Genomic DNA, 26024 nt, shown 5'->3' on the forward strand with positions numbered 1-26024 from the left:
CAGTGGCTCGCTTCCAGGGGCCAGGGGTTTATAATGCTCTGAGGTGTGTGTGCGGGGGAGACATGAGTATGTGTGTCCACCTTAAACCAGACAAAGGCATGTCTAAGATTAGCATCTTGCAGGGGAACCGTTTCCAGGTTGGACCCAAAGAATGGCCGCCCTGTCCCTGGTCCCCAGCTTGTCTGTCTGCCTGTTCCTTGGAGATAGGGCAGTTTCCGAGTACTAATGAGGTTACCTTGCACCCAGGAATCTAAGTTCACAAAAGAGGCCTTGGCTGGGACACTGGAAGGAGACAATGGGGGGGGGGACAGTTGCTAATTAGGGGCAGAAATGGCAGTCTGAGAATTACTGTCTATGGTATGTTGAAGGTAGGGAGGGTACCTGGGTGGCATACCCTCTCACCCCCACTGACTCTGTGGTCCATCAGGTTCCAGGGCCTTTTCCTCCATGGAAACAGCTTTTGACACCCTACTCCCCAACCCCTACCCCACCCCCCAGCTCTCCTTTTCTTCTGTCCCTTTCACCAAACTCCTCCATGGAAAGTCCTGGAGACTTACTGTGGGCCACGGGTGAGAGAGCAGCCAAGCCTGGAGTTCAGAAGCTGATGAAGGGTAGACATCTCCTGGGCCAGTAGAGAAGAGGGTAGTCTTACTCTGCCATCTCCAGGATTGAGCCACCATGGAACAGGGTGTGGGTGGTCAAGGACTCAAGCCACTTCCAGGCCAGGGTTCACCTTCAGGGTCCTTTTAAGAAGCCCTTGATAAAGCCGGGCAGTGGTGGTGCACGCCTTTAATCCCAGCACTTGGGAGGCAGAGGCAGGTGGATTTCTGAGTTTGAGGCCAGCCTGGTCTACAGAGTGAGTTCCAGGACAGCCAGAGCTACACAGAGAAACCCTGCCCCCCCAAAAAAAAAAACCCAAAAGAAAAAAAGAAAGAAAGAAAGAAAGAAAGAAAGAAAGAAAGAAAGAAAGAAAGAAAGGAAGAAAGAAGCCCTTGATGTAGATCAGTCCTGCATGGGTGCAGGGACAGTTGTGTGTCTACCTATTTTCTTTTCTTTTCTTTTTTTTTTTTTGATTTTTCGAGACAGGGTTTCTCTGTGTAGCCCTGGCTGTCCTGGAACTCACTCTGTAGACCAGGCTGGCCTCGAACTCAGAAATCCACCTGCCTCTGCCTCCCAAGTGCTGGGATTAAAGGCATGCGCCACCACGCCCAGCCCACCTATTTTCTTAAATTTTCTTATTTTTAGATTTATATGTATGAGTGCTTACCAGTGTGGAGGGATCTATACTGCACATGTGCCTGGTGCCTGTGACTACCAAAGGAGGGTTTTGGAACCCCTGGAACTGGAGTTATAGAGAGTTGTGAGCCACCAGGTAGGCACTGGAAACCAAGATTGGATCCTTTGCAAAAAAGTAGTAAGCGCTCTAATGGAACCATCTTTCCAGCCTCCAGGTCTCCTCCTCCAAGGCAGGTGTCAATCTGGGTGGGGTGCAGCCTGAGCCCAGGATAGTTCAAAGCAGGTCAAGAACTACCCAGACACCAGCAAAGATTAGACAGACACTTCCTTCTGGGTGGGGCAGAGGGTCCTTCAAAGGCTTTGATGAAAAGTAGCTTCCATTAGGTAGGTAAGGGGACAGAGTATGGCTGAGAAGGGACAACGCGGAACAAAAGCTTGGATGTTACAGTACTTGGCTCCAGAGGGATGGGGTGTGGGCATCACAGTTTCTATGGAACTAAAGGAGCTAAAGGAAAAGGTAAGGTGAATAGGGTTTTCCAGGGCCTTGTGTGCTAGGCTGGGCAGTCATTGGTGGGGGATTTTAAAAGACAGGTCTCTCTCTCTCTCTCTCTCTCTCTCTCTCTCTCTCTCTCTCTCTCTCTCTGTGTGTGTGTGTGTGTGTGTGTGTGTGTGTGTGTGTATGGGGGGGGAGAGGTTGTTGTGGTGGTGCTGGGGAGATGGCTCAGTGGTTAAAGAGCACTGACTGCTCTTTTAGAGGTCCTGAGTTCAATTCCCAGCAACTACAAGGTGGCTCAGAACCATCTGTAATGGCCCTTTTCCGGTATGTCCAAAGGGAGCAACAGTGTAATCATATCCATAAAATAAATGAAGAAATTTAAAAAAAAGGCTGATGTGGGACCGGCGAGGGAGGAGGGCAGAGGGAGGAGGAGGAAGACGGGAGGAGGGAAGAGCCCAGAACAGAAAGCTGGATCCTGATCTGGACTTGGGGAGGAGCTGGGGTCTTGGTCTCCTTGTCTTGCCACTTAGTTTCCTCACTACTATGGACACTCTCTTCAGGTAACTCCAACACTCCTTCCTGCTGTGACACTTTGTGTCTTGAAGGATAGTTTCCTCCTTTCTCCTGGTGGAAGTGATTTGTGCAGGCCAGGCCAGGCCAGGCCAGGAAGGAACCCAGTGCAGGGAAGCTGGCAACAGCTCTTTCAGCTGTGCTTGGCATGGGAGGGCAGAGGAGATCTGTCTACTTGGTTGTGAAAACCCTGGTGGGAGTCTCCAGGGCCTCCTCTATGCTCACAATTCCGGGACTAAACCTAAGCCAGTGTGCAGAGTAGGTGAAGGCCCTGAAGCTCAGGATAGAGAGGGAATGGATGGGCTTTGGTGGGGAGCCCAGATAGTGGCTGAAGCAGCATGTAGAGGACCCCACATGGCATCCCCAAAGCAGGGTCCTCTATATGGCTAAGAGAGCTTTTATTATTTTTTTTTTTATGTTTTTTTGAGACAGGGTTTTTCTGTGCAGTCCTGGCTGTCCTGGAACTCACTCTGTAGACCAGGCTGGCCTCAAACTCAAAAATCCACCTGCCTCTGCCTCCCAAGTGCTGGGATTAAAGGCGTGCGCCACCACTGCCCGGTGGCTAAGAAAGCTTTATCTGAAGGCCTAGAGCCTTCAGGTTCCGTAGCCAAGTACTTGATGTTTTCACAGACAACCTGGGTTTGGTTCCCAGCACCCACATAGCAGCTCTCAACCACCTGAAACTCCAGTTCCAGAGAATTCACTCTCCTCTTCTGGCCTCTGAGGGCGTTCACATATGCGTGGTGCACATGCACACATGCAGACACACACAGATAACATAAAATACATACATTAATATTTATATATATTTAATTTTATTTGGGGGTTGATCCAGGGAACAGAATGATAGAGTAAGCAGGGGAGAGGAGGATGGAGGGATGGGGGGATCTGGTAAGAAGAGCACTGAACACTGGGCCACTGTGGGCCACAGCCTCAGCCCTTCAGGTGGTTGTGCAAGACACACCCTAGACCACGAAACAATGAGGCTGAGGTTTTCTTTCTTTCTTTCTTTCTTTCTTTCTTTCTTTCTTTCTTTCTTTCTTTCTTTCTTTCTCTCTCTTTCTTTCTCTCTCTTTCTCTCTCTCTCTCTCTCTTTCTTTCTTTCAGATTTATTTATTGTTATATGTAGGTACACTGTAGTTGTCTTCAGACACACCAGAAGAGGGCATCGGATCTCATTGCGGATGGTTGTGAGGCACCATATGGTTGCTGGGATTTGAACTCAGGACCTTTGGAAGAGCAGTCAGTGCTCTTACCTGCTGAGCCATCTCACCACCCCTGAGCCTGAGGTTTCTTCATCTGCTCCAGGAGCACTGCCTACACTTTCAGCCCTTGCTGTACCTTGGCCAAGCACATGAGAAGGACCAGCAGTCTCACGAAGGATAGGCTGACGGGAGACCATCGATGATGGGTTCAGCTGTGTGCTCCAAGCCGGCATCTTAAAACTTGCCAATGAGTCCAATTGGACCCAATCAGACCACTGTTATGTGACATCTGGTCCAGGACTCAACATCCAGAGATGTTCCAGAGGAAAGAGTGAGGCAGAAACAGGAAGGCTGGCTGCCTTGGTTAGGATATCACCCTCTTCTGCAGGAGCTGGGCCAGGTGCCTGAGCCTGATGACCCGAGGCATTTCAGGAGGGCGGCAGGAGGAGGAGGAGAAGGCTGCCAGTGCTTCCCGGAGAACCCTGAAGCTCCCTGGCCTCACCAGATGGACTTTGGCAGGACCCACACTGCCCCGGAATCGCAAGGACTTGTACTGTGCGGAGGCTTCCTGCAGGCAGTTGTCAAGCTAAGGGCAGAATAGTGAGTTAAGGCCATGATGCGATGCGGTGGCATGTGTACTGGATATGCATGACCGTATCCAAGGCCACATGCACTTAGGATTTTGGTGTGTTGTGGGACCCATACTTCCTTTCTAGATTCTCTGAAAGGGGGTGCCGCCCCCTCCCTAAGGCCCATCCTCTTCCCTTAACTCTCTCATCTCCATGACAACTGGGAGCTTGTAGAGCAAAAGAGACTTCGAATCAGACCCAGGTCTCATCATTTACCTTGTCTCGATTTTCCTCCGACAGATTCCTCAACCCCCTCAGCTCTACAAACACTTCGTAGTGTGGGGCAGAACCCTCACAGGAGTCTGAGGATAAAGCCACAGGAAAGCAGACTTTCTGAGGACAAGGCAGCTTCGAGGGCTGACACCCTGCACCCTCACTTCTCCCCTCTTCTAAGCTTAATGGGGTAAGAGATGAATAGAGGGGAACCTACAAATGACTTCTAAATATGAGACAGATCAGGAAAGAAAAGAGGTGGAGACTGTAGGGATGGAAGTTAGATATAGAGAGGGACTTCCTCCCTCCCTCCCCCTCTCTTCCTTTCTTCCTTTCTTTCTTTCTTTCTTTTTTCTTCCTTCCTTCCTTTCTTTCTTTCTTTCTTTCTTTCTTTCTTTCTTTCTTTCTTTCTTTCTTTCTTTTCTTTCTTTCTCTTTCATGTAAATACACTGTTGCTGCCATCAGATACACCAGAAGAGGGGGGCCAGATCTCATTACAAATGGTTGTGAGCCACCATGTGGTTGCTGGGATTTGAACTCAGGACCTTTGGAAGAGCAGTCAGTGCTCTTAACCGCTGAACCATCTCTCTAGCCCTAAGAGAGGGACTTTCTTTAGGAACAGTGGGGAAGGGTGTGATTAATCTCCTTCCTAGATGTCTCTGGTCAGGGCGAACATGGGTCAGTGGATAGCCAGACCCAAGAAACGGAGGTAGGAGATGGTAGAGATGCTTACCCAGAACTCTGCTCTCCACACAGACATGGTCCAACAGCTTGGCCCCTGGCCACTGCCCCACTGCTTGGGCCAGGGCCACAGAGAATACAGTCTCATCAGTAACTTCTCCTCGAACATTCAGGGTTTGCCCCAGCCTGAGGAAGGAAGAAGGAGTGGGCCCAAGGCACAGGGACAGCCCCTCGTCATCCCCCCGGGGTCACCTACCTGCAGGTGAACCTGACCACAGGACACTGATTGTAGGTACCAACCACCTGGACCACGTCACCCAGGCGGCACCTAAGGAGCGGGTTGAGAGAAGAGTGAGCTTATGTCCCTTCCCAAGGCCGGGGTTCTCATCAGAGTAGACAAGAGCCAGTTAGTAGGAGAATCACCTGGTCAGGCTGGTGTGGTTCGTCAGCACCAACTCATACTCCTTCTCCCTTTGGGCATCAGTAAGGAGGAGAGTGGAGGCTGCCTCCTCTTGGGTTCCTTCCTTGATTGGAAGCAGCTCAATAAAGGGGACTCCAGGGGGCAGAAGATAGGATCCTTGGGGTCGCTCTGGCCACAGGTTTAGGGCCACCACTCCTATAGAGAGCAAAACAATCTTCTTGTCAACCTCATGGTGCATTCCGTTCTGCCAGGCAACAGCAGAAAGTAACGCCTCACTCGGGACAGCAGGCCCGGCTCCTCTAAGCACCTGGCCCTCCTGATTCAACCTCTCTGGAGACCACCCCCAGGGCCAGCCTGCTCTTTCCTGGTCTTGACTGAGCAGAAGCAGGCAGAGAGGCTGTGGTTCTGGCAGGGATCAGAGGTGGAAACAAATCCTGGTACCACCTGAGTCTGCCTGAGACACTTTGTCTCAGTGAACCTTAGTGTGCTCGGCTGTTAGTCAGAGCTAGTAACCCATACCATCCCAGGCACTGAGGAGGGTTGAAGAAGGTAAGTGTATGTGCCTCAATGCATGGTAGCTAGCTGTATGACATCTGCCCCCAGCCCCACCTGCATCCATCCAATCCCCCCCCGCATCAAGCTGACCTCCTGAGGCAGCATAAGCAGGAGAGAAGAAGGCTAGCCCTTGGCACCACAGGACCCTAAGGGCAGCCACAGCTTCTGCCTGTCCTCCTGAGTCCAGAGTCACCACCACCTGCAGCTTTGGCCAGAGCCGGCGGGCCAATCCTCGGGGTCCCTGCTCTAGGGCCTCCTTCAGCTCAGCGGCTCGTTTGGGGAGAAGCGTTCCCAGAATCCCAGCTGCTATGGCCTCAGCCAGTTCTTCACCATCAGCCTCCAAGCCCACAAAGACATCCAGGAGCTCCACTGCAGTCCTTGCCTCAAGTACCCTCAGCCCCGGGGATATCAATGCCTCCAGCAGCAGGGTCCGGGGGTCCTTGGCTCCATCGGGGCTTACCCGGCCCAGGGCGTGCCCAAGCCAGGGGACAGAGCAGGGCCATGGCGATGTAGGGGTCACACAGGCAGTACTTCCTGGAGCCAGCGCTTCTGGGTAGGCCTTGTTTAGGGTTATTAGACCCAGCAGGGTGGCCTGGAGGGAGACAGGAGGGCCTGTCATTCAGACCTTAGAACCAGACCCCAGCTACCATAGCGGGCCTTCTTTGTACCTCCTTTTGGGAGGGGTCTGCTGTTGTGAGGTGGAGGTACCTCTGTTTACCTGCAAAGAGGCGTCTCCATGGTACTGGGGGGAGGCAGGGGATGGGAGCGTCTCTTCACTTTCTTGCTCCTGAGTGTGGCTGGTTTGGGTCAGTGGAAGATGATTCCGGAAGGTTCTCATATCTGTAGACCCCCCCCCCAAAAAAAATCAGAAACTCCTCAGGAAGTGAGAAGACTGTGGAGAGCCTTGAGAAAGGAACCCAGAAAGGGCCTGGGAAATGAGGTGAAGGCTAGACCAGGGCCCAGCAAAGGAAAACCCATCCTAATAGGTGTCAGGTTGTAAGCCATGGTAGGGCTCTGCACCAGGCCACATCATATTGGTGGTAAATGAAGGGGCCCTTGAGTTCTAGAATCTGACTGCCTTGTGGGCTATTTTCTCTCCTTGGGTCACCTCCCCCAGGTGCCAGAAACACACCTGTGTCCTCCCTGGGGAGACAGCAGGAGCCCTGGGCTTTCTTCAGACACCACATGAGGGCCTGCTGCTGGCTCTGGCCCACATTCAACGTGCTCCGGTCTAGTCTCCACTGCTGCCAGGCGGCTGCCCAGCCCAGCATCCCCCAGGCCACTCGGTGTTGGAGACTGATCAGCCAGCATGGCCTGGCACCCCGAGACCTCTGCTGCCAGAGTATGGCCAGCAGGGGCACGAGGAGGAGCAGCAGCAGCAGCAGCCACAGCAGAAGCATCTCCAAGGAGCTCCTGGGAGAGGAATGGAATGGAATGGGGTGTGAGGGGGATAACCATGTCTTCCCACACACTCCGCCGCATACAGAAAACAGAGGAAGGAGACGACGGTGGTAGGAAGCCAGGGCCCTGTTAGGCAGGCAATATGGAAGAGAGACCCTCAAGAATCTGGCACCCTGGCCGGGCGTGGTGGCGCACGCCTTTAATCCCAGCACTCGGGAGGCAGAGGCAGGTGGATTTCTGAGTTCGAGGCCAGCCTGGTCTACAGAGTGAGTTCCAGGACAGCCAGGGCTACACAGAGAAACCCTGTCTCGAAAAACCAAAAAGAATCTGGCATCCTACTAACTGGCATCCTTGCTTCTCGAGCTAGAAGAACAGCTCTGACAGCTCCTCCCTCCTTCGTAAGAGGAGAGGGCTGGGCGTGACATTTTTACCCACTCCCAAGTGACTTTGCTTTCTCTCAGGATCTTCCCTGCCCTGGTCCCGTTTCCCAGTAGAGCCCTGGGTATATATATACACCTGTCACAGCCTATTTCTGCTTACTTTCAGCACCCCGGGACCCCTCAGGGTCCCTCAGTGTGTCTGGTCGCAGTCCTGAAAGTTGAAGTGATGACTTTAAAAGGCAGGGCTTGGGCAGGAAATCCGGCCTGACTGGGAGGACCCGGGGGTGGGGCGGAATGTTCTTAAAGGAACAAGTTACCTAAAAGGTAACTTGTTGAGTTGCTGGCTCAGGTTGGCAGATGGAGGGAGTTAAGGCCAGGGTGGCAAGATCGTCGAGAAAGACAGGGAGGTGTGTGTGGAAAGAGTGCTTGCTTTCCATTCAGGAGCAGATTCAGACTCAAGTAAAAACCACAGCTGCCGAGGTGTGGTCGTGCAGACTAGTTGTTGCAGCCCTAGGGTATGTGCCAGCAAGAGGTCAAGGTCAGCCGGGCAGTGGTGGTGCACACCTTTGATCCCAGCACTCAGGAGGCAGAGGCAGGTGGATTTCTGAGTTCGTGGCCAGCCTGGTCTACAGAGTGAGTTCCAGGACAGCCAGGGCTACACAGAGAAACCCTGTCTCGAAAAACCAAAAAAAGAAAGAGAAGGAGAGAGAGAGAGAGAAAGAAAGAGAAAGGTCCTGTTCCATCTCCACACCCCCCACCCAAAAGAGGACAAGGTCACCCACAGCTACAGCTACATAACAAGTTCAAGGCCAGTCTGAGCTACACGTCTTTTCTTTCTTTCTTTCTTTCTTTCTTTCTTTCTTTCTTTCTTTCTTTCTTTCTTTCTTTCTCTCTCTTTCTTTCTCTCTCTCTCTCTCTCTCTTTCTTTCTTTCTTTCTTTCTTTCTTTCTTTTTGGAAAGGGATGTTTGCCTCCCTCCTCACCTTTTGAAAATTTATTTATTTTATATGAGTACACTGGAGCTGTCTTCAAACACCCCAGAAGAGTGCATCAGATCTCATTACAGATGGTTGTGAACCACCATGTGGTTTCTGGGATTTGAACTCAGGACCTCTGAAGAGCAGTCAGTGCTCTTAACCACTGAGCCATCTCTCCAGCCCCATATCTTAAAAAAACACCACCACCACCACCAACAAAAAAAAAAAACCACAAAACCAAATAAACAAACCAAAAACCCATTCTACATAATGCATCTGCAATCCCTGCATTTGGGAGAGGCTGGGGAAGAGGAATGGCTCCACTAAGTCAGCGGCCAGTGTGGGCTACATAGCAGGTGCTGCCTTACAGGGTAAATAATAGCTTGTGAATAAGACCTTGTGGTGCATACTTTTAATCTCCACGTTCAGAGGCAGAGGTAGAAGGAGCTCTATGAGTTCAAGGCCAACCTGATCTACACAGTAAGTTCCAGGACAGCCAGGGCTATATAGAGAGTCCCTGCCTCAAATAAAATAAATAAAAGAATAACAAAACATCAACAAACAAATATCCAAAGTTGTCCCCAGTCTGTAAATCTCCACAAAATTAGTTAAAGAAAATGACTTCCACCTAGGTGGCCTTAAACCTGAATGCAGTGTGTGCCATAGGCAATCTGCTAAGAAACCTCCAAGACAGACATACATACAGACAGACAGACTGCAACCCACCCCCTTCTACAGACAAGCTGACACAGTCAGTTATACTATGGCAGGTCCTTAAGTAGGATGGCTTACAGCAGTTTGTCATATATGGGTCAATCAAATTTTCCTGGTAATTGGTGTGTCTGAATTTACTGACTTTATCTCAGAAAAGCAAAACCAAATACACAAATTAATTAAAAAACCAAAACCTACTTGAAATATTTATTTTGTTTTTAAACATTTTTTTATTGGTTCTTTGTGATTTCACAACATTGTCCCCTAATCCCTTATTTCTTATTTTAAGTGCTTTGATATTTTACCTGTGTGTGTCTCTGTGTGTGAGGCTTAGATCTCCTGGAACTGGAGTTACAGTTTGTGAGCTGCCATGTGGGTGCTGGGAATTGAACGTTGGTCCTTTGGAAGAGCAGCCAGTGCTAGCCCTGAAATATTTCTTTTTAGTGTGTGTGTGTGTGTGTGTGTGTGTGTGTGTGTGTGTCACAGATGCTTGTGAGCCACCTAACAGGGATGAAAGAAGACTTGGCCTTCTGAAATGGCAGTAAGTGCTGAGGGCTCTCCAGCCACTCCTCCTAACCCCCTTCCTGCCCGCCCCCCTCCCCCCTTTTTTGAATCATGGTGTTAGTTCAGGATGACTTTGAACTTGATAGATAGCTAATACTGACTTTGAATTCTTTATTTTTTTTTAAAAGTTTATTTATTTAATGTATATGAGTACATCTTAGCTGTTTTCAGACAACCAGAAGGGGGCATCGAATCCCATTACTCCCATGGCTGTGAGTCACCATGTGGTTGCTGGGAATTGAACTCAGGACCTCTGGGAGAACAGTCAGTGCTCTTAACCACTGAGCCATCTCTCTAGTCCAACTTTGAATTCTTGATCCTCCTGCCAATACTTCCAGAGAGCTGGGATTACCGTCAGGCCACCACGCCCAGTTTAATGCAGTGTTGAGTTGGAATTTATGGCTTTAATATTCTAGGCAAAAACTTTACCAAGTTAGCTATATTTCCAGTCCCTGTGAATCCCAGCTTAAGTTCTTTTTTTCTCCTCAAATTAAATATTATATTGCTATTGTTGTTTTATGAAGCAGGGTTTCTCTGTGTAGCCTTGGCTGTCCTGAGACTCCCTCTGTAGAACAGGCTGGCCTCAAATTTAGAGATCCACCTGCCTGTGCCTCCTGAATGCTAGGACTAAAGACATGCACCACCACCACCTGGCTAAATATTGTTTCTTTTTTTATTTTTCAAGATTTATTTATTTTATGTATATGAGTTCAAAGCCAGTGCGCGCACACACACACACACACACACACACACACACACACACACACACACACACAGGGAATTTATTAGAATGGCTTACAGGCTGTGATTCAGCTAGTCCAACAGTGACTGTCTACAGATGGAAGGTCCAAGAACCCAGTGGTTTTTCAAGAGACTGGATATCTCAGCTGGTCTTCAGGACTTGGGGAAAACCTTGCATCTCTTCTCAGCTGAGCCTCTTTAGCCATTTCTCCTCTCCCCACCTCCCTTCCCTTCTGTCTTGAAGACCACACATTTTGCTTATTCGCTTCTTTATGATTTGAAAAGCAAACTGCCTTATTTGGGTGCTGTCTCAGGGTTTTATTGCTGTGCAGAGATACATCATGACCACAGAACCTCTTTTCTTTTCTTTTTTAAAGATTTATTTATTATATGTAAGTACACTGTAACTGTCTTCAGACACACCAGAAGAAGGGTATCAGATCTCATTACGGATGGTTGTGAGCCACCATGTGGTTTCTAGGATTTGAACTCAGGTCGTCTGAGAACAGTCAGTGCTCTTTATCCACTGAGCCATCTCTCTAGCCCCCCACAGCAACTCTTATAAGGGAAAATATTGAATTGAAGCTGGCTTACAGTTTATTATCATCAAGGTGGGAAGCATGGTGACAGGCAGGCAGACATGGTGCTGGAGAGGTGGCTGAGAGCCTTACATCCTGATTGACAGACAGCAGGAAGAGAGAGCAACACTGGGCCTCATTTGAAACCTCAAAGCCCACCCCCAGTGACGCACTTCCTCCAACAAGGCCACACCTCCTGATAGGCCACTCCCTACGAGTTGATGGGGGCCATTTTCTTTAAAACCACCACAGGCGTGTCTAGAATTTTGGCCACTTGACCACATTATACTGGCCTTCAAATGGGCACAATAACGACCTGTCCATCCTTGACCCAGGATTGGGTCTCTTCTGTAACAGAAGGTCAATTTCTTCAACGCAGTATCATTCAGGAGAGACACACGTGGAGCAGAGAGGAGGGAAGAAGGAGCCAGCTAGGGAGCCAGATAAACCCAATCAACCTTGATGATCAATACCATGTCAGATGTGTTAGCTAGATTGCCCCCACATCAGCTTTTATTTTTTTAGTAACAGATTTATTAGATATAATCCACTTATGAGTCGCCCTTTGAGTGTGTGATTCGATGTGTTCAAGATCTCCACGGGGTCTGGGCGACTAACGTCAAGCCAACTTATAGAACATTGTCAGCATGCCCAAGACAACTCTGCATTTGCCAGGTGTGGTGGTGCACACCTTTAGGCTTAGCACTCGGGAGGCAGAGGCAGATGGATCTCTGTGAGTTCAAGCTAGCCTGGTCTACAAAGGCAGTTCCAGGATAGCCAGGGCTACACAGAACCCGTCTTAAAGAAACAACACAAAATATATATTTATACGTGTGACACAGCATGAGTGGAAATCAGAGACAACCTGTGGGTATCAGGTCTATCATTCTGCATGTTGTTGTTTCTGAGACATGTCCGGGAACTCTCCCTGTAGTCCAGGCTGGCTTCAAACTCAGAGAGCCACCTGCCTCTGACTCTTGAGGGCTGGGCTTAAAGTTATGCGCCACCACCCAGCTCCACTTCTCTCTCTCTCTCTCTCTCTCAAGATTTATTTATTTTATGTATATGAGTACACTGTTGCTGTACAGATGGTTGTGAGCCACCATCATGTGGTTGCTAAGAACTGAACTCAGAACCTCTGCTTGCTCCGGCCCCGCTCTCTCCAGTTGGCCTCCACTTGCTCCGGTCAACCCTGCTTGCTCAGTCTCTGCTCTCTCTGGCCCAAAGATTTATTTATTATTATATGTAAGCACACTGTAGCTGTCTTCAGACACCCCAGAAGAGAGTGTCAGATCTCATTACGGATGGTTGTGAGCCACCATGTGGTGGCTGGGATTTGAACTCAGGACCTTTAGAAGAGCAGTCAGTGCTCTTAACTGCTGAGCCATCTCTCCAGCCCCCTCCACTTCTATTTTTAATTATATTGATACTCAACTAGACTCTCTTATGCTAAGCTGTCTCTGGATTACGAAGATACATCTGACTTTGTGGTACTGTACAGTTGCTTTTATATGCTGAGGTGTTCTTTTTATGTCTTTTTATACTTACATAACAGTTCCCTTTATACGTTGATGGCTATAATCTGCTAGCCTGTGTTCAGGATGTTCATGTCCATATTCATGAGTCATGTTGGTCTTGTGATGTCTTGGTCAGGCTCTGGCATTAGGATAATGCTGGTTCCCTGGCATGATCTGGAAAGTACCTGTGCTTACACTTTCCACAGCACAAAACAAGCTCAGAAAGTTTGTCGGAGCTGGAGAGATGGCCCGGCGGTTAAGAATGCCTGCTGCTTTTGCAGAGCACTCGGGCTCAGTTCCCCTTTGGTCCCAGGAGATCTGATGCCTTCTGCTGCTTGCCGACAGCACAAGGCTCATACAATGTACATAAACACATGAAGTCACGACACTCATACACATAAGATTAAATATTTTAAAAACAACGTGTTAATTGTTACGGTGTGCGTATGTGTGTACAGGATGTGTCCTCCAAGCTCAGGTATCCTGTGACAGGCTGGGTCCCCGGCTCTGGAATGGAGAGATAGAAGAACAGCTAAATAGCCCTAAGCTAAAAACGTTCTTGAGAGCAGCTACAGGGAGAAACCACAAAGCTCATCCCATGATAGAAGAAAAGACTAAGTGGGCGTAGTGGTGCACAACCTTTAATCCCAGCACTCGGGAGGCAGAGGCAGGCGGATTTCTGAGTTCAAGGCCAGCCTGGTCTACTGGTCTACAAAGTGAGTTCCAGGACAGCCAGGGCTACACAGAGAAATCCTGTCTCGAAAAAAACAAAAACAAACAAACAAACAAAAAACAAAAAGAAAAAAAGACTATATTTTTGAGCAGGAAGCCAGATGCTCACATGCTGATGGAGAAAAAGCTCAATCAGGAACTCAATTTGACTGCTTCAACTTCCCCACTCCATCTCTGCGGCTGTTTCTAAGCCTCCAGTTGGATGGTGTTCCCTCTGGTGGCTCTCCCAATCAGGCTGCTCTCCTCCTCTCTGCTAGATGTTATAAACCCCCGGTATGATGTTTGCTATGCCTCTGCAACCTGCTCTTCAATCATTTACTTCCCTACAGACTTAGTAAATCTATTTGAAACCCCCAAGTCCAGCTATTGCAGTTAGACATCACGGAACATATTACTTCTGATCGTCCTGTCTCTGCTTCCCAAACGCTGGCATTAGAAGCACATACCACCACAGATGGTTATGCATTCCTGGGAATCAAACACAGAGCTGCGTGTATGCTAGGCGAGCACTCTGCCAACCGAGCTACATCCGCAGCACGCAATAAGCTCAAAATCTTTCCCTCCACCTTGCTTCCTGGCTGTGCCCTCCCCCGTCACTGCGCCATGCTACCCGGTCGCCCCATGAAAAGCGTCTGTCGCAGGCAAAAAGTCTTCTGCTTTACTTCTTGTGCTAAGATTCGAACGCAGCGTCTTCTGCACATGAGGCAAGGGTCCTACCACGGAGCTACAGTCCCAGCCCTTGGAGGACCACAGTGTTGATCACCATTTTTTTTTAAAGCCTCAAACTTGAAATAAGTCTAGAGTTCAAGCATTTTTCAATGTTATTAGGTTTGTGACTCTGCTTCAGACCCATGGCTGTGGGTTCCCAGATGACACCATCTTCTCTAGCTTAGAATGGTCTCCCAGCTTTCCCTTGTTGCTTTTTCTGTCCCCCTTCAAGCTATATTCACTGGGGCTCCAATAGGAGTTTTCTCTTCTTTCTTTTTAAACATTTATTTATTTTTATTTTTTGGGTATGAGTATTTGCCTACATGATTGTTCAGGTACCCAGTGTGTGCCCAGTGCCCATGGAGGCCAGAGGAGGGCACTGGATCCCCTGGAACTGGAGCTGTAAGCCACCATGTGGGTGCTGGAGACTGAATCCAGGCCTTCTGCAAGAGCAGCACGTTCTCTCGTGTTTTTTGGGTTTTTGTTGGTTTTTGGAGACAGGGTCTCTCTGTGTAGCCCTGGCTGTCCTGGAACTCACTCTGTAGACCAGGCTGGCCTCGAACTCAGAAATCCACCTGCCTCTGCTTTCTGAGTGCTGGAAATAAAGGCCCAACTACAGTTTAAGTACTTTTAACTGCTGAACAGTCTCTTCAGCTCAACATAGCCCCACACTCTTTTTGCTTGTTTGCTTGGTTTTGTTTATTTTGGTTTGGTCTCAAGGCAGAATTTTACTGTATAGCCCTGATGTCCTGGAATTGGCTTTGTTTTTTGTTTTTGTTTTTGTTTTTGTTTTTGTTTTTTTGAGACAAGGTTTCTCTGTGTAGCTCTGGCTGTCCTGGAATTCACTCTGTAGACCAGGCTGGTCTCAAACTCAGAAATCTGCCTGCCTCTTATTCCCAAGTGCTGGGATTAAAGGCGTGTTTAATTGGAATTAACTGGAATTGGCTTTGAATACCTTGCTGGCCTTGAACTCACCACCTTCTTCTGCTTCCTGAGTGCTGGGATTAAAGATAAGGGGCTGTTTTTTTTCTACACCACTGGGTCTCCAGTCGTCCTTTTTTGAGATAAGGTTAAGGATAGCCTTGAACTTTTGATCCCCATGCTAGGATTACAGGAATGTACCATCACGCCTAGTTTATAGTAGGGTGTGTTTGCTAATTTTTTTAAGAATATTTTTTGGGGGAGTTATTATTATTATTTATACAGCATTCTGCCTGCAGGCCAGAAGAGGGCATCAGATCCCATTACAGATGGTTGTGAGCCACCATATGGTTGGTTGCTGGGAATTGAACTCAGGACCTCTGGAAGAGCAGTCAGTGCTCTTAACCGCTGAGCCATCTCTCCAGGCCCTTGTTAGTGGCTTTTAAAATAAGTGTGCTTGTAGCAATTTTCCTCTTAACCACAGCTAGCTCCCAAATAATTGAGAGTAGACTATTGTATTTACTTCACAAGCTTGAAGGGCACAGTGACTGAGCACTGGTACTCCATTTTAATCCTCTAAGCTAATCTGTACCTCCCAGCCAGAATCCCAGAGATATCTGCATTTTAGTACTGATCTGGCTCTTTGGGCTCTAGGTGTTTTCTCATGGTGTCTCCTAGACTCTTTCTGTGGCAAATCCTCTCTTCCTCTCTCCCTGTCTCCTCCATCCCTTGGCTGGGAGGAAGCCCACTGATTTCCTCCCCTGTTCAGTCATTGGCTGATCAGCTTCTTTATTGACCAATTAGGGAATAATTTGGGAGCAATGTTTTGCAACCAGATTGGGGGGGGCACTAAAATCATCATTTGAATAATATACAAGGATAATCTTTACACAGTGCACAATAACATTATGCCTACACAGGTGGTCCTGGGTTCTATACAGCATTCTGCCTGCATGTATGCCTGCAGAAAGCAGACTGAGCAATCCAAGGAGAACAAGCCAGTAAGCAGCACACCTCCATGGCCTCTGCATCCGCTCCTGCCTCCAGGTTCCTACCCTGTTTGAGTTCCTGTCCTGATTTCTGTCCTTTTGAAGGACTTCCCTGCATGTGACTGTCATCTTTGACCTGATCCGTGAATGACCTCCCGCGTACAGGACCAATATCTGTAACCTGACCTCACAAAGCTTCATCCAGGTGTATGACAGGCTTGCCAAAACCCAGAAGGAGGGGCTGGAGAGATGGCTCAATGGTTAAGAGCACTGGCTGCTCTTCCAGAGAGGACTGGGGTTCAGTTCCCAGCACCCGCATGACAGCTCACAGCTGTCTGTAACTCAAGGTTCAGGGGACCCAACACCCTCACCTAGACATCAATGCACATAAAATAAAAATAAATAAATCAAGGAAAAGAAAAAACCAGAAGGGGTGCAAATGAGTCAAGGCAGCAAGCAGCAACCAGAGGACTACATTCAAACTCTATACCTGCATCCTGTTCGCTCTCTCCCGGTCATTCCTGATGATGGTGCTGTGAAGGTGTCAGCTAAACAAGCCCTCTCCTCCCCAGTGTGCTGTTTGGTCGTGTTGCTTCACCACAGCAACAGTGGCCCTGACTAAGACACAGGGACTCTTAAAATGGAAATCTGGTCATTCTAACAGCTGAGATCTCACCCCCTGCCATCCCACTCAGCCAGGCCTGTGAGGTCCCTTGGTTCCCTGCCTGCTTTGAAGCTTCATCCCTATCCAAGAGACTCCCCACAGCACAGCCCCTGGGCCAGGATCTCCAGAGAACCTGTGGGCAATGGAATGGGCAGAAGCCTCAACCTACACTGCACCAAACCTTCTAGAACATTCTGCCTCACACATAATGCCCTGGCTCCAACCCTTTCATGCTTTCCTCTCAGCCCGAAGGCTGAAGGCCTATTCCTTCCTAAACTTCTGTTTGGCTGGGACACTGGGCTACTGCTGAGGGCTCGTTACTCCGGAGGCTGAGAAAGGAAGACAGCCGGGAGTTCAACCACAGCCTGAGACCTTGTCTCAAAAGAAAGAGAGGGCTGGGCATTAGAGGGCATAGCTAATTAGTAGAGCGCTTCTCTGGCATGCTGCAAGTCCCAGCATGAGAGAAGGAGAGAGAGAGAGAGAGAGAGAGAGAAGGAGAGAGAGAGAGAGAGAGAGAGAGAGAGAGCAGTTCCGGCTCTCCATGACCTTTCCTTCACATTCTCTTGTATTTCATAATGACCTTGGGTGGCGGGAACCAATGTCTTGTCACCACCAGTTTTCCGACATGGTGCCAGGCTCAGGGGAGGAATCTGAACACAATCAGTTAGGACGGGCGGGCTCTCCATCAGGAAGAGGGTAAGGGGAATCTGAGATGGCTATCGGCCCAATCACTTCCCAGCAGGAAGGTAAGAGACGCCCCTGACTGCAATCAAAGCTCATGGCATGTCATCTCAGGCCACTGAGGCCCAACTAGTTCCCCTTGTTAGGGTCATGCTCGTGACTGAAAACATTTTCCAGTTAAAGCCACCCTCCCCTGACACGTGACGGAAAGGAAACAGGACTCAATATTGTCCTTCAAGGAGACGCCTTTATTGTAACATAAAATACACAATTTTGTGGCTGCCTCAATTTATACACAATACTTTTTTGGTGGCTATATACTAATCTGCCTCGACACTAAAATATGTATCTGAAATAAAACGTTAAAAAGAAAAATTATAAAAGGATATTTTCCGTTGTAGGAGATAGCCACTTCAAATCTCCTTCCACTTCTACAAAGCCCCACACCCCAAAGCTGAGGCTTTCCCGACTCACGAGTGGGTCTGTGAGCAGGCAAGAGGTGGGTGGAGACCTGCCCTCACCTCATTTTTGGGTGCAAGAGTTGGGCAGAGAGAGAGAGAGACCAGCATGCAGATAGGGGACACACTTTCCAGTTAAAAACCTCTCCCATGTCCAGGTACACCCTCAGTAAATCCAGGGTAGCTTAAAAACTATGTGGAAGTCTCGCTTCTTTGGCACCCTTTTCTCCAACCTAACTTGAAAGTCAGCTTAGAACCTTGGGGGTGGGGGGGCCCAGGCTGCTCTACTCTCCCCATGACTTGGGGCCATGTCCACCATATATCTAGATATTTGTCGAGTCCACACCCTCGTGAGGGTTACTGGGACAGTCGCATGACAGGTGGGGACGAGTCCCTTAAGCCTGGACTCCCCTGGCAGTTCCAGCTTTCTTCTGAGGGGCCAGGGAGGGGCCTCACACCTCCTCCATCCGGCCAGCACCTGAGGCAGAGAGGCTACCGCCAGGCATAGAAAAATCAGTGTACAAAACCAAGGCAAGGCAAACAGCAGCTTTTAAAAACTCATCTCCCAATAAATAATTTACTACACAGGAGTATTTTCTTTTAACAGTAAAACACTGATAAATTCAGAAGTTATTTTTGTAAAAAAAATATGTTTATTTACTTGCATGTATAAAAATAAGGTTTTGGGGGCTCCTCTCCTGGGCACGGTTCTGCCCTTGTTTGGGAGAGGAAGCCAAGGAGGGCTCTCAGCAAGCCTGAGTGGTAACCGCTCTCTGCTTGCCCCTCTCCCTGACGGCCCACTGCAGCCCCTTCCTTCCTTCTGGAGACACTACAGAGGAGACTGTGGAACAAATCACCCTGAGGCTTTCACTTTGCTTTTAGTTTTCCAAGCTTCCTAGGAAACCCGCTGACTGACTGCATTTCCCCAATCCCCAACGGCCACCCGGCACCCAGCACTGTACAGTGCTGGCTGCCTGCTTGGCAGGCTGGCCCCGTGTGCAGGTCCCATTCCTACCACCTAATCCTCAGGGCACTATGTGACACTGAAGGGAGATGAAGTGATCTGGGTACAGAGGACCCAGGACCTGATACAGGAGGGGGGAAATTTGATGTCAAATTAGGGTGCAAATGGGAAAAACATAAAAAAAGACCTGATTTAGAAACAAAAAACACCACCGGACGTTTGCAGGAAGCCATTATCAACACGCTTGGAGAAAAGCCTTGGATAGCGCAGGCGCGGCCTGGCCACAGCACAGACAAGAGTTGGGGAGGCTGGCGCAGACAGGCTACGCCCAGTGTCTGGAGCCAGGACTTGGGCACAACGCACCGCCCTGACAGAAGGAACACAGGGCATCACCTGAACCTGTACGCTCAGAGCTGGGTGGCCTGGCTTCCTCTCCACTATTTTGTTAAACATCTCCACTTGAGTACACACACTTGCACTTAAGCTGAGTGGCAGTTCTAGAAATAGAGACTGAGCAAGCAGAGAGGGAAGGAGCCAGTGTTAAGATGGCGGAAGTGGCAGAAACGGGAAACAGCCACTCCCCATCCAAAAACCTGTGACCACCCTTGCCCCATCACCCTTGATTCAGCTCCCCTTTCCGTCCCTTATGCAAAGGGGACAGGGGACACGGGAGGTACTGGCTTTCATCATCAGACAGTCATCTACATCTCAGAAGACAGGCGGAGACAATGACAATGCTTGCTTGGACTATGGACTACCTGGCAGAGGAACCGAGGCTCCCCAGAGAGAGGGTGCTTTTTCCTCTGTCCTTTTCTTACTTGGATAGTCACGTGTCAAGGGTCAGCCACCCTGAAGACACATGGCCAGGTTCCAGGGTTCAGGGAACCAACTGCCTTTTTGCACATGGTAAAAAAAAGCGCAGCCGCTGCCCTGGCGTGGCGGCTTAGACTGGACAGCAGGGGCGGGGAAAAAAACACGACGTGCAAATGCACTCACACTCACGCGCACTCCCTTCACTAGTGCCACTATGCACAGAGACACTAAAGTCACAACTAGTATTAACACTTCACATTACGAGTATTGTTTCCAAAGAGAAGCGATTCATGGAATTAAAACATCCACAGGAAGTTCCTCCACGAGGGCGATGAAGCTGCAGGTGGTGAGGTCTGGTCATGACTGTGCGTGAGGGATCCACTGACTGTCCATGGGCCGGCCTAAGAGCTCTTCCACGCGCCGCGCCACGTCCATCGTGTCTTCCAGATCGAAGTCCCCATCGGTATCAAGGACGGAGTCCGGGCTTCAGAGGAAAGGACAAATGATGAGGGGGAGGGGCAAAGGTTATCAGAGGTCATCTGAAACCCCACAACCCATCAGTTGAGTGAGCTGGGCTCTCACTAGAAAGATCTCCTGATAGAAATCAGAGAGGCCTTTGCTGGCTAGGTCATCAGACCGTCCTGTCTATTCTGGATGCCCACTCCCAAACTCCACCCAGCCCTTACACACAAAGTGTGGCAAATATCCATTTTTCAGAGAAGACAAACAGATGCCAATTTGCTCATGGCCACTGATGCTTTAAATATCTGGTGCAATCTCCCCCTGTGGAAGGCCAGTGCCTGGACTTAGGCTGGGTGAGGTTAGTTCCAGATAACCTTCAGGTTCCTTTGCCCTGACTCCAGGCCTTAGGAAGCCCAGCCTGACGCCAAGGCCCCAGTTGCTCCCATTTATGCCCCCAAGAGCATGACCTACTTGGGTGGGTACATGTTGTAGTGAGCCTGAGGGCACACGACTGGGGAAGGAGCCTGATCCATGTAGGTGGCGCCACTCCCAGCATCTGTGGATGCATTTGCAAACCTGTAGAAGGAAGCAGAACACAACCTCAGCCACATGGACTGGAGGAGGGGTTAGGGGGCATCTTCATGTCTTTTTCAGGACATAGGAAGTTGGACCCCAGGGGCCTGTCCACAGCATGACTGGAACTCAGTTATATCTCAAAGGCTAAGCCAGGTTTCCTGGGGTCTTAGGGACTGGACTCAGGTGCTGGGGGAAGAACACAAACGAGAGAGAGAGAGAGAGAGAGAGAGACAGAGAGAGAGAGACAGAGAGAGAGAGACAGAGAGACAGAGAGAGAGACAGAGAGAGACAGAGAGAGAGAGACAGAGAGACAGAGAGAGAGACAGAGAGAGAGAGACAGAGAGAGAGAGACAGAGACAGACAGAGAGACAGACAGAGACAGACAGAGAGACAGACACACAGAGAGAGTCACAGAGAGAGACAGAGAGAACACAAGAGCACCAGAAGAGAGCGGGCCCTGGGCCCTGGACACTTACTCGGGGACCACCTGCTTGATCTGTGGCTTCACGTATCCGTCAGCTGCTTTCGCTGCCGGGGAGAAGAACAGTGAAAACCAGGGACCTCAGAGACACCTCCCTCAAGAACTTATCTTTTCTAGGGTTAGGACACAGCCTCTTAATCTCAACTCAGAACATGACCGACACAGCAGGTAACATTTCTGTCTTCTGGGAGGCTTGCTGCCGATGTGAGGCACTGAAAGTACAAATTGGGCCACCTTCCAGGTCAGCTGGCACGGTTTAGAAAGTCCCCACAGAGAAGGCAGACACTTCCATGCGCGTGTAGTTAACTTCTAGTGGTGCATATTTGTGAAAAAAAATTTTTTCTTTTGAAGCAGGATCTCACTATGTAGGATAGGCTGCCTTCATGTTCACAGAGATCTGCCTGTCTCTACCTTATGAATTTATGACTATGTCTGACTTTTTGTCTGGTATTGGGGACTGAAGAACCTAGGGCATCGTATATACTAGGGCATCGTATATACTAGGCAAAAGCTCTACCCCTAAGATCCCCCCACCTCTTTTCAGACAGTGTCTTGCTAAGTTGCACATGCTGGCTTTGAACTCACTCTCTACCCCAGGCAGGTGTTGCATTTTGGATCTTGCTGCCTCAGCCTCCCAAACTGAGACTATGACTGTGCTTGCAGGCATAATTGAAAAATAAAAGCTTTGAAAACTTCACAGTTGGAGCTGGCAAGACAGCTCAGTGGGTAAAGGTCCTTGTCACAAAGCTTGATCACACAAGTCCCACCCCTGGGACTCACACAGTGGAAGAAGACTGCCGACTCCCAGTGACTGTCTTCCTACTCCCCACATGCACACCATGGTATATGTGTGTAACACACACACACACACACACACACACTAAAAACAGACAGATTGGGTTTCTATGGAAATCACAAGTCTTTGTTCTTGAGAAAATAAAACTTAATACAGAGAAAAGATTTTCTGTATAGATAAATCAATAGGGGATTAACTATTTTTCTTGTGTGTGTGTATATACACACATGTTTCTGTGCGGCATATTTATGTGCATGTGTGTACATGCATGTGTGTGCCCAGGCATGTGGAGGAACACATACACTAGTATTACAAGTGCCACATCACCTGGCTTTTTAAAAAGTATGGGCTCTAGGGATTAAACTCGCAGCAAGTACTCTGTAGACTGAGCATCTCACCCTCAGATGAGTATATTTTCTATATAAAAATATAACTTCAAAAAACCAAGGAAGAAATACAAACATGTTTTTCACAGAAAAAAATTATCAATGGCCAGAGCTGGCCATTGGTGGATGAAGAATCTAGGTTCAGGAGCTAAGCCAAGCTGAAACCCTGGCTTGGCCCCTTCCCAGTCCTGGGATCTTTGGCAAATTATTTTATTTCCCTATGCCTCAGTTTCCTGTAAAAGAGGAGTTCCAGTCACACTATAAGCCAGCTCTCAATGAAATGTTTTCCTTTGTAAGAGCTGTCTTGGTCACGGTATCTCTCCACAGTGGTAGAACAGTGACTAAGACGGATACTCTAGGAAACTCAGAGCCATCCAGCAAATGCTAGCTTCTGCTACCATGCTAATTAATCTGGAATTATTAATCATCATATGCAAAGGTTGCCTAGAATCAGATAAATACACACAGGACTTATAATGTACCATTTTCATGCCAACCAGACTGGCAGACATGAATGGAGGCTATTCTGTGGTTGGCAAAAAGACAGAGAAGCAGATGTCCAACAGAGAGCTGTGGGAAATGTGAATTTGGGTTTTTGAATGCAGTTTTGGATGCGTCAAAAAAAAAAAAGCTTATAAAGCTTATGCCCTTTGACCTAATTCTGCTTAGGAATTTATCTGAAGGAATAGTTGAACAAGGTACTTGTACTAGGTTATCTCAATATCAGTCATTAGTGAAAATGAAGTAAATTAAATACTAAGAATCTCAATTGCCTAACCGTGATCTTCGAAAGTCACTAGGTAATGGAATCCTGTGCAATCCTGAAGACAGTGCTACATGAATGCATTACTGACCTGCAACTCTGTGTGTGTGTGTGTGTGTGTGTGTGTGTGTGTGTGTGTGTGTGTGTGTGTGAAATCAGGGCACTTAGGATTATGCACGCTTTGACCTTTCACCCCGACCTCCATTACTGAGGTGCCCTGGCCTCAGTTCCCATCACCAACTTCCTGCTTGGCTGGAGGCAGCCTAGGGGCTCTGGGGAGCTTTTCAGCCACCCCAGCTGGGCTTTCTCTCTCAGCCTAGGATGCTTGTCCTCTGGGTCTCTGCAAAGCCAGTTTCCTTACTTTGTTCAAGTCTATTCACGTGTCACTTCCTCAGAAACCTCCTCTGACCCCTCAGGAGAGATGGATCCCCCCTCCCTGCCATGCCTCCCCCCTTCACTTCTACTTTACTGCTCTTCAGGGAATCCACTGCTAAGTAAACAGGACTCCCCCCACCCCGCCCCGCCACCCCCCCTCACTTGCTGCTTGCTGCTTTCCCTCTCTGACCAGACAGCAGCCTCCCAAGAATCCAGGGAGAGAACAGACCACAGGTTTACAGACTGTTCAAGAACGCTACAGAGCAGTCCACAGAGCCAGCCTCAAGATGTGTGTGAAGTCTTTCTTTCTCACGAATTTGTGTATTTCCTAAGAATTTTACGACAATATGGACTATTTTGGCCAGGAACGGTGCCGTGCAACTTTAACCTCAGCGTTTGGGAGGCAGAAACGTTTTCATTGACAGACATTGCAGACATCTGCCCTGGGTATTGCCTGAAGTCCAGTGGGGTGCTGTTTGGGTTTTGTGCAGGAAAGAGATTTGAACATCCATGCATATGCACACACAACACCCCCATACAAATGTATGTACACACACACACACACACACACACACACACACACACACACTAGCAAAAACCCAAACAAAACCCACTGCAGATGGACACTCACCAGTTGCGGGCTCACAGGGGACCGGTGTGTAGTACTTAGAATATACTTCATCCTTTGGCCGATCAGGAAACACATATATGAGGTAATTCAGGTCCCCCAGGCGGTCAGCGAGGGACCGGATAGAGAAGTCTCTAGTGGTAAAAGGCATCAGATTCCAAAACATTCTCTCCTCTGGATCAATAAACAGAACAACCACATTCTAACCATGGTTTCCAAATGTGAGGTCTTAAAGTCCACACACTGAAGATTTAAGCCCCACACTGAAGTCATGCCACCAGAAATGCTCATCCCCAGATGGCCTCGGGATGCCAACGGGGACTTCTTGGATGTCCCGGTACATAAGCAGATGCTACATCATTCCCCTAGAGACCCAGTGACCTCAGTGGGCTCAAGTTCAAGTGGAGTCCTCCCAGTGTCTAAAAGCAACAGCCCTGGAGCTAGAGAGATGGCTCAGCAGTTAAGAGCACTTGTTCTTGCAGCAGACTGGGGTTCAATCCCCAGCACCCACATGATGGTTCACGACCATCCATAATTCCAGTTCTAGGGCACTGCATACATGTGGTACACAGAGAAACATGGGGGCAAAACACCCACATACAAAATAATTCAATAAAAAAAATAAGGGAAAGAAAAGAAGTAGCTCTTAGGGACCCCCCCAGTCTCATTTTCTAGGAAGCACACCTGCAGCCAGGGAAAGCCTGAGAGCTAGAACAAGCAGGTAGAATGTTTAAAACACTGAATAGACAAAGTAGCAAGCTACTCTACTTCAGTGTGAGGGCCAGACTAAGGAAGGAATGGTCATTCTTAGGTGGCAATGTTAGCAGCAACACCTGGCATTAATTAGAGAATCTTGGATGCACAGAAGGACGGAAAGGAGCGCCAGGCTGAGTAACAATAAGGCAAACGTTTTAAAAGGGAAGTGGCAGCGACTCTGCCCGACACCCATGCTAGGGCTACAATTCAGCATTTCCCATAATAAGGTTGCTCACAGGCTGCCTTCCGAGCAGCTGTGTCATGGCTATGTTAGCGATTCTTGTAATTAGGTCTGTCTCCAACAAACAATATATTCTCAGTAAGACGTGTTAGAGTCATCTTGTGACAAAGCAGCTGACTTGGGACTCAAAGCCAAACCCTGTCTCAAAAAAGGGCGAGGTACTCACGAGAGTCAAACTTCCAAGCAATGGTGATGCCCCCGATTTCCGAGTCGCTGAAGCGCAGCAGGAAGGTCCCGTCTGGCTTGTTGATGAGCAGGTCGTGGGCCTGTTGCTTGTTCACGAAACCCAGGATAGCCCTGGATCAGAGTCAGAAGCAGAGGGTGACAATGTCAGAGAGAAAAACCTATGGATTTTCATACCGACTTATAGATGATGGCAGCCACAGCGACTTGGGAGACCGAGGCAAGAGGATTGCTTGAGCTCAAGATCAGCCTTGGCAATGTATTATAAAGATGATTCTCACCCATCATTCCAGTGAGGCTTGAGATGTTTTTTCAATACTTCCATCACGCCATCAAACCACTGCCAGAAAGTGTAATTCCGTCCTGGCAAATTCTCCTGGTTGGGGACATGAGAGTGAACGGGAAGAGAGCCACAATGAGCATTAGAATATCAGCTGCATATGGCAGAAGCACTTCAGAGTTGGCTGTAAGGGACACTTGTCCTGGGCTTTATACAAACACCTTCCACATGCAGCCTGCGAAGGGTTGTCTTGTTCTGAATTAACTTTAAGTCTAGACGTCACCCAGGAG

At 48.8% G+C, this 26024-nt stretch overlaps 2 protein-coding genes across 6 annotated transcripts in view; both read right to left on the reverse strand.

Annotated features, from left to right (window-relative positions):
• Positions 1-3094: 3094 nt before the first annotated feature.
• Ghdc (GH3 domain containing) lies at positions 3095-8042 on the reverse strand. 2 transcript variants are annotated; one of them, XM_006534529.3, is made up of 9 exons: positions 7948-8042; positions 7139-7419; positions 6725-6846; positions 6467-6598; positions 5454-5646; positions 5287-5358; positions 5083-5216; positions 4353-4438; positions 3095-4093 (listed from the first exon to the last, which is right to left on the reverse strand). In XM_006534529.3, the coding sequence occupies exons 4-9, from the start codon at positions 6507-6509 to the stop codon at positions 3872-3874; spliced, it is 750 nt and encodes a 249-aa protein (XP_006534592.1). In that variant the 5' UTR covers positions 6510-6598; positions 6725-6846; positions 7139-7419; positions 7948-8042; the 3' UTR covers positions 3095-3871. The 2 variants fall into 2 exon arrangements, with proteins under 2 accessions (XP_006534592.1, NP_114077.1); NM_031871.1 differs by having other exon boundaries at positions 3401-4093; positions 6097-6598; positions 7948-8026.
• Positions 8043-17799: 9757 nt separating this feature from the next.
• The window catches only part of Stat5b (signal transducer and activator of transcription 5B), a 78274-nt gene continuing 70049 nt past the window's right edge, over positions 17800-26024 (reverse strand). For 3 of the 4 annotated variants that reach the window (NM_001113563.2, NM_011489.3, NM_001362682.1), the window contains exons 14-19: positions 25736-25830; positions 25438-25568; positions 24278-24448; positions 21322-21373; positions 20741-20845; positions 17800-20291 (exon numbers count right to left, since the gene is read on the reverse strand). In NM_001113563.2, the coding sequence (NP_001107035.1) occupies positions 20165-20291; positions 20741-20845; positions 21322-21373; positions 24278-24448; positions 25438-25568; positions 25736-25830 (681 nt within the window). In that variant the 3' untranslated portion in view covers positions 17800-20164. The remainder of the gene's footprint in view (positions 20292-20740; positions 20846-21321; positions 21374-24277; positions 24449-25437; positions 25569-25735; positions 25831-26024) is intronic. The other variant, XM_006532723.3, reaches the window with a different exon arrangement.

The sequence above is a fragment of the Mus musculus genome, chromosome 11 (genome assembly GCF_000001635.26).
Source record: "Mus musculus strain C57BL/6J chromosome 11, GRCm38.p6 C57BL/6J".
Classification (NCBI taxonomy): Eukaryota; Metazoa; Chordata; class Mammalia; order Rodentia; family Muridae; genus Mus; species Mus musculus.